Source organism: Aythya fuligula, chromosome 6, assembly GCF_009819795.1.
Source record: "Aythya fuligula isolate bAytFul2 chromosome 6, bAytFul2.pri, whole genome shotgun sequence".
NCBI classification, from domain to species: domain Eukaryota; kingdom Metazoa; phylum Chordata; class Aves; order Anseriformes; family Anatidae; genus Aythya; species Aythya fuligula.
The window spans coordinates 14,872,684-14,885,982 of NC_045564.1; the positions used below are offsets into that span (position 1 = coordinate 14,872,684).

Below are 13,299 nucleotides of genomic sequence, written 5' to 3' on the forward strand. Positions count from 1 at the left end.
CGGTTTGTTACAGGAACAGGTCTGGCCCTGAAGCAACCAGCTATGTTAGCTTTTGGAGGAAGCATATGCAATGCTCTCATTCCAACTTGAGAAACAGCTGAGCAGTATTAAATTTAAGGAAATTGTATAAATGACATTTGTTCTGTAAAAACAAAACAAAACAAAAACAAACAGGGAAAACTTAAACAATCCACAGGTGCATTAAACATTTAATAGCAAGCCTTTGCTTATGTATATTAATTTAAAGATTATCCACAGGGATCTGTGATACATTGGCCCTGCCTTGTTACTATAATTAAATTTCTTCAAATATTAATTTAAAATAGGAAAACAAAGAAACTACTCCTTGGGGAACATGTTTATTGTGTTTGAGATGATACACTGGGTGCTCTCTGAGCTACAAAGGGAAAAAGGAAATCCTTTCATTACAAACTGACAAAGGTAAAAGTTAAAACAGTTTTCACAACAGCATGTACCACATATTGGAAATAGATCTGGGTTTAATACAAATGACATAATTCCTAGTAATCTACAGCTACCTTTAATAACTTCATACAGATAATGAATTAGGCTAAAATGCACTATAATATTTGGTTGACTTCAGGAACAGTATCCTTAGTACATCACAAAATACATTTTGATATCCCAAAGAAGCAAGACTTGCAAGTAGGCATTTTAAACATAACTAATCTACAGCTACAAATTTCTACTCTTGATAGCATTTACCTTTTTGGGGGGCAGTATCCCAGTCTTCAAAAGGATAAAAGCAGAGTAGAATCAGTATAACATATACACAGAAGTCCGTATTGTAAAGGCTATAAAGATTTGTTGCACACTGTAAAGTTGCCTTCTGCACCTTCACACTGCACAAGTAGTTTGTCGTTTATGTTGCATATCTCTTGGTCCACTGTCTGGCTATCCTGTCATGTTCTGCTCTGTTGGTCAGATACTGAGTAGCTATGCTTCCAACCAAAGGATCAGCTGTAAAGGGCAGGAGAAAATGAATTAGAAAGTATTTCACAGTAAAAAATAAAAAAAATCCCAATAATAAAACCAACCAAAAAAAAAAAAAAGCAAACACAAAACCAACCAACCAACCAAACCCACCATGATTTAAAATACAGAATCTATTCCAAAATACAGTCTTTGTTAGGCCAGAAAATGCTGTGACATGTAGTGGGGCTCCTAGCATACATTTCCAGGAGAAAGCACACAAAGCACAGCGAACAGAAAAATGCTTTAATCAGTTTCAGTTATCTGTGTGTTAGTGTGTCAGATGACAGGCAGACACCTGTGTTCAAATGATACAGCTATTCTTTTCAGCCAAAACCTGACAAAAGGCTTGGTGTGAAGTTTTGTAAGATCACCAGCAATTCAGATACCATTTCGTCAGGTGCGATTTGTCAATGTTTTTAAGCAACTAATGTCTTGAAAATAAAAACCTTCCCAAAAAGTCTTCCATTTTTAAAAAGATTTAATCTGCTAAAGGAGGGTAAACATCTCCTGGACAGACAGACTTGCTGCCAGCTGGTGGTGGCGAAACAACAGACAAGTGCAACAATTTCCTGGTGAGACACAGAAAAAAACAGCTCCTTAACTTCAAAGAAATCAAGATCCTTGTAAGCAGAACCTACTCTCTGCAGCTGAAAAGCTCCATGCACCTAACTTCAGGATACACCCACCAGCCACCTTCTGCCTGCAGGAAGAATGTCCTGTAAGGGGCAGCATCTCAAGTCTGTCTTAGCATTGTCCCCGTCATGGACAGAATGAGTTGTACCACAACTGCTCGTCCCAGCCAGGCACCCTGCTTCCTTTGGAAGGGCAGCTGGGTGCATGGGGCACTCAGCACGTGCAGGCTGGCATCCTCCCTTCACAGGGCTGGGAGAAGGCTGGAGTACCTTTTGGTGTCAAGACCGTAGGAGACACACTGAGGGGATCCAGTTGTACTGTGTCAAGAGTCATCAGACTTCTGTATCAAAGAGGCTAACCTAATTCTCCCTACTCGTTACCAGCCTCCTGCGAATGACCTGTCATCTTGGCACTACCTCTCAGTTCCTGTGCTGACTGAAAGCAATTAGCATTCATAGCACAGTGGCACTGGTCATACAGATGTTCCTGAGAATTTTACAGATGCCAGTGGAGTTCCTCTCCTCCCAACAGTAATAAGGAACTCTCTCTGAAAAAGGTAATATCTCCCCAAACCTTGTCACCTGCACTTTGGCAAGATTAAACATCTCAATTGCTGTCGTAAGACAAAGGGACTTCCTGTAGTTCCCTTCCAACCTGAATGATTTATGAGTTTGTAATTCAGAGGACTTCGCTTTACTCCTGGATCTACCACTCATTTGCTACAGCCTTTAGTATATAGACCTTCAAAGACACTGACTTATTTTCTCCACCACACATTTGAAATAAATGGGCTTAATGCTATTTACTTTCTGTTGGATCACAGGACTGAGAAGCACCATTAAATGTGGGACTGCATCCAAGCAGAAGTGTTTCAGCCCTGATTTTAAAAATAATAACTTTGATTCAATCTAAATAAGCAAATATACAAAATATATTCCATGGCAAATAGTTCAAATGACTAAGAGTGGATGCCCAGAACTATCAGCTCCTTACCCGGGTTGCAGTCTGTCAAAAGAGAACAAATAGACAGCAGGACCTTTGAAATAGTCAAAGCAGGGCTCCAGTTGTCCTTCAGGATATCCAGACAGATGACTCCCTGACTGTTGATGTTGCAGTGATAAATTCTGGTACGGAAAGTAACCTAGAATTGCAGCACAAGAGACAGAAAAAGTCATTCAGTGTTGCCTAGGAATGCTGCCCCTAGTCCCTGAGGGGCCCTCCCTGAGCTGCAGAGCTTCTGGGGAAGCAGCTCCTCTACGCTCATTTTCTAAAGCAACATTCTGTAATAGAAAAATATTTTTTATTGAAATTAGACTTTGTTTATTGCAGTCATGGCTATTTTTAAGAAACCTACCAAGATCTTCAGTGCACAGACTGCTCTCACACAAGCCCTTTGTCAGGTACCCACAAAAATTAGGACCTACTTTGTAGTACTGGATGCTAGGTTCATGCACACATCACGTGTCAAGAACTGTCTGATCACAAACAAAACTTTACTGAAGTTATTGAAGGTGAAGAAGTAGTTAGAACTTGACTGCATATGCAGTATTAGCTTATCTTTTACTTTCTTTCAAAAGCCCAAATATAGACCATGACATTTAAAATTGGAATGCTGTAATATTCATGTCCAAATTAGCAATGAAATCTTTGCCGTACCTTTTCATTACACAGGATATAATACACACCTAAAACAATGCTACCTCTCTAACCGACACCATCCTCATTTTTATATTATTTCAGACTAATATCGGTAAAATATGTATTATTCTGCACAAGTAAAAAGTTTGAAACATTTAAGTGCCTTAACTATATACAGCACAAGATGAAGAAATTTTTTTTTTCACACTTATGAAAGGGGGAAAAATCCATGATAGTTTCTGAAACTACTGAATATTCAAAAATAACCTAACTCTTAAAAAAAAAAAAAAAAAAAAAAAAAAAAGAGGAATTTGTCTAAATCTCTGCATCATTTCATTATAACATTATTAAAGAACACTGATTTTTTTTAAGTTTCAGGCAAGTGTGAAATACATAAGAGGGTGTATTATTCTTTATACTGTAATCCTTTGGGGAATGGAAAAAGATACTGGATTTACAATAACAATGTTACAGACACAAGAGCCACAAGCTGTAGAAATGTTGTGTGACAGAACTCATTTACTGTTTGTGAATGTCAGCAGCATCCTTTCTGGTGCCCTGGTCAAGATTTGTAATTTGGCATTAAGGGAGGGGAAAAGGGAACATTTAACTTCTTTGACACCTGTTAGTAAATTCTGGTTTCTTAAACAACCATACTAATTCTAAGCAAGGAAATTAAACTTTAATTAAAGTTAATATTGTTTTCATTTTATAAAAAGAACTTTTGCTGAAAAATACTATCAAACATGGCTGGTGATATAACAAGTATAAATATTTTGACAGTCTATAATATAATGGAAGTCATCACAATAATTTACCCAACTCTATGTCACAATATAATACTTTAGCTGTCTAATGTTACTTCTTTTTATCTTTCTGTTATTTTGGTAACACTAATGCATAAGTATATAAAATAGAATCTAGTTTACAGTAGGAAAATGTTTCTTTTACATATACTTTAGTAGCTGGAATGAGATGAAGGAAGCATAAGAAGGTCTTGTGCTGTCTTCTATTAAAATTAGTTTCTTGTATCTTTACTCTTGATCAGAATTATCATGTCATTTATTACTGGGTAATGCTTCAAAATCAGTATTCATTGTGGAATTCAGGAAATAAATTAGACACGTGATTTGCTGAAATTGCAAGCCAAGATTTTGAATTCTTTTGTTTTCAAGTGCCCATAAAAATTTTGATTTTCAGAAGATGCTGAGTAACCTACTACAAGTTAAATTCTTCTCATATGTTAAAAAAACAACAAACACAATGAAAACCTTACCCTTACCTTTGGTGGCTTGAACGGATAGTCAGATGAAAATGTGATATCCAGGAAAAAAACGCCCCCTTCATATACAGAACCCGGAGGTCCAAGTATAGTTGATCTCCATTCATAAATGTTATCTCCTTTAGGGCCGGCACTGCGTAAAAGAAGAGGAAAGGAGAGAGAGAGGATAAAAAAAAAAAAAAAAAGAGCATCAGATCTACCTCTGAGACAGGTATTTTATGGATTTCCTTCTGTATTCATTTTGTTTTGTTTAATGCTACCCACTGGCATATCTTCAACATCTGCCTGATTTTCAACTGATTTCAGGGGGCTCAGTGTTTTAAACAGGCAGTATCTGGGAACGGAGAACCCAACAGCAGCTGGACTGTCAGTCCAAAACACTCCCCCACATCTGTTTCCCCAAGCACGTAGTATGCTCTGAGCTTTTACATGGTATTTTTCCAATGACATGATATCCCTACATGAAAGAAGTTGTGTATCTCAACCACACTCGTCTTTTCCAGGTATCGAATTAATCACAATTTCATACAAAATGTAACCTACATATATATTGATACACATTTATTTCCACTTTTTTCACATGCTACAGAGTGAAATGCAATACCCTTTCCAACTATGGATGGGAGAGGCAGGTTTAAGTACGCTGGAATTGAGCTTCTTATGACACTGTCAATCCAAAAGTTTTCTTCAGGAGATATGTGTATTATGCCTCTGGGCTATCAGCATTTAGGCAACTAGCCCAAAATAGTTTATTTTAAGTACCACACTGAACACATTTCTCACTAGTGAAAGGGTTGTTCTGTAACTAATTAAAACTTTGAAAGGGGGAGACTGTACTTCATGCTATTATAACACAGCAGCCAAAAAAAATCAAAGCAAAATCTCATTTCTGTAAGCAAGTCTCAGTGTAAAAACTAAACTAAGCTCCCACAAGAAAAAGGCCTTGAATCCAAACTGCTGAGAACCAAGCTGACTGCTGCAGACAATAACACGGCTGAGCTCACGGAGGCACTGTGGGTCCATCACACCCAAACACACAAGTCAATAACCCGGCAGGCAGCGTAGAAGATCCTTTCAATTCTCCCTGCCTTACAGCCTCCCAGGCACTACCTACACATTGCAGACACATGGAGAAGTGTCCTTGTCTTTCTCCCTCTCTCCCTCTGTGGTCCAGGGAACAGGCGCTGAGGACTGTCACATGTGATTGTGCATGAAGCAGGGTACTAAGCTGCAGGCAGGGAGTCTGTGTTTCTGGTGCTGCTCAACACACAGAGGAGCTTTCCCAGTGTTAAGGCTCTTCCCGTGTCATGTCGTCTCGTGCATTTGTCTGGCTGCAGTCTACAACATGGCGTGTTGGACGCTCATCCTTACTACGTAGCCAAACATGTGGAGACATTCATCAGAGAAAAGGAATATGAGCAGTCTGCACTACGCATCTACTATTCCCCCAACAAAAATTTGGCTACTTTTTCATTAAGATCATATTCAAGAAATAACCAAAAGCTGATTTTGATTAGGAATTGCCTTTCAATTCATAATTTCCCATAATGTTTTTTTTTTTTTTTTTCTTGTGTCTGCTTCATGTACTAAATGTCTAAACTGTTGCAGGCCTTTTATTAATAGGGTAAAAATAATCATGGATTTTGGCTGACATCCTATTTAATTAAAAACAAAAAAATAATTTGATGGAACCATAGCTATTTTCCTGTTGCCAAAATGAAAGTAGGTAACAACAATGTGCTGGCCTCCAGAGTACAGCTAAGAAAGAAAGACTAAAAGTGTACTTTCAAAATAAAGCTTGGGTCTAAAACCACAGATCTTATCTTTCTATGTGCAATTCATGCACAAAAGTGGAACAAAAACTGTAGATAGAGTTTAGGAAAGAAGGGAAAACCAGAGGCAAGGAGGTGCACCTTCAATGACATAATGAACCATTTGTACCCTCAGTCACTCCAGAAGGTAATTCCATGTATGCTCTCTAAAAAGCAATTAGTGTATGAACTGAAAATATTGGGGCAATAATGACAATATTTAAAACCCACATAGGCTACTGAAATGTTTTAATTAATTCTTGACATTCATCAAGCTTATAGCTAATTAGTATTATGCTTGGAAACCAAGTTTCTATGGAGCAATTCAATTTCGGCGTTAGATGTCCTAATGACTGTTTTATAGTTTAATACAGAGGTTACTGTTCTTGCCTCGTGTGTCACATACCTTTCTTTCATACACCTCTAACGGCTGGATGCAGTTCAATCAGATTAATGAAATAGCTGAATTAAATTAGTGACATATTTCAGCCCAATGAATCAGTCACAATTAAGTGCAGCTATAGCATCCAGGCCGGTGCCAAACTATCTGGTAATCACTCACCCAGTCAGAACAAGGGCATCTATCAGTTAATAGCCAGAAGCTAAGTGCAATAACTCTCTGCCTGTTACTATCTGCTGTCCTCTTCTGTGCTGTGACTAGTAATACATAAAAGGATCAGGCTATAATGTGAGAAGTGGGATTCTTCTCCTTGTAAGAGGAAGAAAACGCTGTGTTCAACTTGCTACTGAGAAAAGATTGCTGCAATGTCAAAAGTAATACAAGCAGTAACAATAAACACACTCAGATAAAGGAGAAAATTGTTAAATCGAACAATTTCATTACACCTGATTGAGGTTTGTGAAATTTCTATTTAACTGCTGAAGTGGTGTCTCACTTCCAGTAGTATTAAAGATAAACCTGCTTCATTAAGAACCCCCAGCAATTACAGTATTACTGGCATGTGGAGACGAGATTAAAGAGCAGAGATGAGACACCACACTTGGCTTCTACTACTTGTGTATTTCCACTCCGGACCACATTCAGACAGCCACAGACTACTTTGTGTTTTGTATACATACCAAGATAATCTCTTTTGGAAGCAAACACAACAGCACTTGTTTCTCTCAGAACCTCTTTAAGGCTCAGCAAAACAGAGCAGAGCCATTCGGGGCTGCCTCAGCCTCCGCAGCGACTTTCCCCAGGACAGGAGCGTGGGGTTACTCTGACATGGACAAGCACAGAGCAGAGCAGATGGACAGCCCGGGTTCCAGCAATGCCCCCTCACACCCCCAGCACTGCAGCCCCACTGGGACCAGCGCCTTGACTCTCTGCCACTGCAGAGCATTGCTCAGGTGCTGCTGAAAGCCACACGGACAGAACCGCCACTCCTTGGTGCAAGCCCAAGTCGTCCTTTCCCGTGGATGGCAGGTAAAGCCCTGGGCTGAAAGCTGGGAATGAGGAAGCATCACGCTGTTGCTTCACTGATGCTTCACATCCAGAAAAAAAGTACTCTCTTCCTTCTGGGGGCACTGAAGAGGCTGGCACAAGAAGTGCTTCTAGCAACTGTATTTGAGCTCTTTATTGCTGGAAATTCTCCTGCTATTTCAGACACTCATTCTCCTATTGCAAGCGTAGGCTTCAAGTATCTCACCTTAAATCTTTACGCTTGAGGTGAGTGACAGCCTAGAAGTCTCTCTCACTGCCACACAGGGCAGAGCACTGTGATGGGGAATACGACATTTTCCTTTCCTGTTTCTTCATCACTGGAAGACCCAGTTCCTTCTGACTCCCCCAGATGAATCAATATTGACAAAGCATCTTCTTCCAGTCTGCCCTTTAAAATATGAAATCCTAATGGAGCAACAGATCTGATGATGACTTAAGTGTTTTGGCTACACAGCACATGTTCAGTTGACTGCTACCAGCCTGCTGTCCTCCTAAATTAGCTACAGAACATCACAAATTCCATAAAGGGACCATCAGTATATTCTCAGCAAAAGAAGCACTCAATTTCTTTCTTTAAATCCAGGCTAAAAAATTATCAAACAAAATAACACAGCAAATTAAATGACAAAATATTCTTTACAAAATTAAGGACTTTCTACTTAATACATAGAAGCTGCATTGATTTATTATTATTTTGTTAAATAAAATAGACAAATTGACAGAATAAAGTTAACCAGCTACATCTGCTTCCTAAGCAAATATTCATTATGTGCTTCACTGAGGGATCTATAACTGATCAAGATAAGACAAAGGATTTATAACAGCACCCCATCCAAGCTAGTCAGCTGAACAGATTTAATTTACAAGTATGACTTCAGAAGGTGAATTTGAGAAGACGTGAGGTTAAACTCTAGGGGCCTATGGGGTCACACCAGGTCCTTTAAACCTAACACTACTGAACCCTGACTCTCAGGTTTCATGAAGACGAAGAATGGCTTTTCCAGCACAGCGCTATGAGCATCCAGACAGATGCAGCAGCATTTACACCAGTAAGGATTCTGTTAGACTCCTGACAGGGTGGTTACAGAAATCAGAATTTAGTATTTATTACAATTCACTAAATCAAAATGCATTAAGGCTGCCCACACGGAACCAGCTGCAGGATGAGAAAGTAGGACAAGAAATTTCCAATCTGCATGATGCTAGTAGCATGCTGCTTTCTGTACTCACTAACTGCGCTTTGACTGTCAACAGTGCTCTTCTAAAACACAGTGCTCCAAATTTGGTGACAGAATGTACCTTTATAGCACTGAGGCTGTGATAATTACAAGGAAAGAGCAAGAAGGAAAATGTAATTTACCTAGATTTGATGTTGATTCCGTATTATGCTTTATTATGAGAAACAATCTGGGTCTGTAATAGGACATAACTGAAGGGAGCTTCCGGATAGTGAAATTATGAGAAACGTGGTTGGTACCACGGAACAAAAGATCCTGGTCTATGACCATTGGGGGTGCATGGCAGCCACAGCACAGACTGAAGTGGGAGACCCCCAGCATGTGCAAATCCTGATGTATCACAAAGCTCTGGCAGAGGAGTGACTGACTCCTGGATGACTAAATTCCGAATGACTGCGTATTTCTGTGTCTGCCTTTCAAAGGTTCCACCATTACAGGTTCCTCAGGCTCCCCAGGTAGACAGCCACTAACAAATTAAGTTGGGTGCATGGAGTGAGAGCTACATGTATGTAAGAAAAAGGAGCCCCTGCTGCAGCCTCACCGAACTCTTATAAGACTCAGCAAAAGTAAAAATTCTTAAGCTCTTCACAGACTGCTCAGCCACAGTGAGTCTGTTGCAGTGGTTTAACTATAAATTATACAGCAATATAAGTGCAGGCAGTGCTTACTTACAAACAGAGTAGGATAACTTTTTTGTTTTTTCCTTAATTCACATGAAGGTACTAAGGAAAGGAACAATTACTACACTTGAATATGCTCTGCAACTATGTACTTGAAAAATCCACTTCAAAATTACAAGGAGCATCCAGATACCCCCTAACTCACAGGTTTGCCATCTCCCTCTGGTGACATCTGCTTTTCCCTGACTGTATGTGGCACTCGGCTCCTAACTCAAACCTCCAGGCTTGGTACATGTGAAAACCTTCCTCAAACTCCATGCAGTGAGAAAGGGTTGTCTAGCACTGTATTCATACACCTGCCATGCTGCTGGTAATTCAGAAAAAAAATTAAAAAAAAAATCTCACAAGGAATCAATGATCTCTGTCTAGTGCAAGCTTAGTTCATAGCATTACTCTGTGAAACCTGGAGACAGCACAAATCACATACCAGTAGTTATATTTTAATGTTAAACATGCGAATGAAAATATGTTTGTTGTTGCTCACATTAGTTGCCTGCTTTGATATTTTCAACATTTTGAAGAATATTTGTCCATTAGCATCTTTCTTAATCCTCTTTTCCCAGTTTTGGAGGTTCTCCTTTGTGTTGTTTATAGTGCACAACAAATTAAATGAGCGTTAATTAAAAGGCATACTTTTGTGGCTTCTAGTACTGTTTTTAAGTATCTTAGAAAACTAACAAGCATGGACAACAATTTCCATTTTCTTTGTTTTTCAATGCCTAGTGTACAAGGCTTTCTGGAGTACATATTCTCAGCGTCTGTAATATCAGTGCCAGTGCCTTAGCACCTGTTCTTCCAGCATCTAAGCAGTACACCCTGTATGCACAGAAAGTGTACTGTTTCATTAGCAAAAGCTTCAAATATAACCCTAATTTTTGGATTACAGCATTTTGCTAGGGTAGGACACATGTGGGTTGTCTACAGCAATGTATGAAATTCCCGTTGAGATTACTTTTTGATAAGGTACTCACTATTATTAAGGCTCCCAGGTTACGTGCAATTTCTTACACAGAAAAAGTTCCAGTCTATTGTGTTCTTTATATAGCTATAACCTGTATTATTTTATCTGCCACTGAACTATCTGTTACACCTGTTTGCTGAAAAAGGTTATTTACTGCTTCTAACAATCCATAGAGGCTCCATGTAACTGAAGATACATGGAGTCTCGTTCACTGTACAAACCTTTTCTTCTGTCATGTCCTTAAAGTCTATCATGCCCTTAAGACTGAAGTCTAGAAATTACTGCTAGAAAAGCCTATTTTTAACTTAGGGATCCCCTGATAATTCTGCTGGTTGTGAAGCAGCACAGAACTTGTGCCTGAGGCCATGGTTTGATGCAACAGTAAATCCAACTTTAAAGCTCCTACTACCAGATCAAAAGCAGTGTGGCTACTTGGAGGAAAGAACTGATACAACGTCAACCAACTTTGCCAAACCACACATGTTCCAAAAAGGTCAATGGATTCACTTTGCAGCACCAGGCTTTATGCCTGCTCAAGTATCATTTGTCCTCCTGCTGCCAGCATAAAGAGCATAAACTTCTGATTGCATGGTCCGGGTTAAAATGTAATCTTGTGCTCCCACTTGGTTCACATCAAATCATACCATTAGGGGAATCTAAAACAGATTACAGATCAGCTATTAATCACCCTAAACAGAAAGATGCCAGATTACTGTGTTTTAGACTATTAAGACCTCCAGTGCTAAACTTGCTATTGTAGAAGAATATTCACTGCTGTTATTAAAGAAAGATGGGTAACAAATCGTTGGATAATTCCATCACAGATGTTATACCCCAAGTAATGCATTTCGGAAAGTAGATATTTTTCCAATGCCAAAAAAAAAAACATTAAACTAGTTAATTGCTACAATAGCTCAACATTACTTTCCTATTTGTATTCCTGATAGTTCCTAGGACCTTTCTTGCTGCTGTTAGAAGCCTACTCAGGTTCCCTCCATTTTCCAGAACAAACATAGCCACTTACAGAGGTCAAATTCCCACACCTTTTGTTTTGAAAAATAACTATCCCCAGAATGAAGTTTGATAAGCTAAAACAGAATTACTGGGTTTAAAGCAGGTAAGAAAATTTATTGGATTGATCCTGTCCATGCTCTTGACAGAGGAGCTGTAAATAAATACCTACTATGCAGGCAATATATAGAAAGTTTTCTAAATAAGACTAGTCTTTTTAAAAAGAAAGACATCACAGAGCTCAATGGCATGAAGAAAGTCCGTGCTGAATGTTAGGTTTATTTTAAACATCTTGAAATCTGCATGGAACTCCTTTTCACACACATACACCACAAATACTACCCATACTTCCTACCAAAACATAGAGCAGGCCAGTCAGTAAAAGGAAACATTATCTGCTATTTCAACATGTGTTCATAATAAATTCATAGTTTAGAATAAAATAAAAGATGAGCTCCCTGTCATCACAACTGAAACACTAGCCCGACTAGTGGTAAAATGTGTGCTATTTTCTTCCTATTGGTATAAAGCTCAGTTTGTACTAAGGTCAAATCACTTTGCCAAATAAATTAGTCTACCAAGTATAATTCAAATTTTCCTTTCACTCAAAATTTCTTACTGATGAATCAATATTTAGGAAATACAGCAAATTTTGCTCATCTTCCATGAGACAGGATCCTTCTTAACTCCCTAACACAAACAAAACTCGTCTGGTATATACCTGCAATTATTTATTTATTTATTTATTTATTGTAATGTATTATAGCCTCCATCCAACCTGATGCTAGCAATCCATACTGAAAGAATCACACAGTACCTGAGGACTCATACAGCCATAGTTTAAGGTGTCTACCCACATACACACAAAATTGAAGCACCAGACACAGGATCATTTGCCTAATCTCATCCAGAAACTCTGTGGAGTATGACTGCAGGGTAAATCTCCCAAATCCTAGAACATTCCCTTACATGCTGGACTGAGACCGTACTACTAGTATCTCATTCAGTAATTCTGTGGCACCCACATATTCCACACATCAGTCAGCTCCCATCATTCACTGAAAAATTTCAAAGTCAGGAGGTTAAGTGACACTGAAGAAACAAGTTTAGGATTTCCTAACAGTATTTTCAATAAAACTTTAATGTCAAAAATGAAAATGTATTCTCAGCATCCTTACACACGCACCTTAGACCTGGGAAGAAAGAACAGTTAAAACAATCAATTTCACCACAGGACCTAATTGATCTAAAAATACAACTGGCTTTAAAAACGTAGTCAGCTTACAAAGGTTCATGCCTTCATGCCTATGAACAATAACCGGGAAATTTTCAACAGACTGAGGCCAAAAGTCAATTAAAGCTGTTAAAAATGAAGTCCCCAGCTGTCTGCCCCAAATACCTCACTGTTAAGCAATTTAAAATACTGACCAATGTTTTTTTTATCCCCCCCCCCCCCCCCCCCCCCCCCATAATCTCTACCTATAAACAGTGTTTTTGAACAAAGAAAGCACATTGGTTCGTTAGAGAATTGTCACAGTCTAACAATTCAAGTCTAAAGGCAAACTAGGATTGGTGTCAATGTCATGAATGTCAAGGATGAAC

The 13,299-nt window shown here is 38.8% G+C and overlaps 1 protein-coding gene across 1 annotated transcript in view; it reads right to left on the minus strand.

The window, feature by feature from the left end:
• Nucleotides 1-343: 343 nt before the first annotated feature.
• Nucleotides 344-13,299, minus strand: part of UBE2E3 (ubiquitin conjugating enzyme E2 E3) — a 58,998-nt gene continuing 46,042 nt past the window's right edge. The window contains exons 4-6 of the mRNA XM_032190191.1: nt 4,550-4,682; nt 2,623-2,770; nt 344-981 (exon numbers count right to left, since the gene is read on the minus strand). Coding sequence (XP_032046082.1) covers nt 884-981; nt 2,623-2,770; nt 4,550-4,682 — 379 coding nt within the window. The 3' untranslated portion in view covers nt 344-883. The remainder of the gene's footprint in view (nt 982-2,622; nt 2,771-4,549; nt 4,683-13,299) is intronic.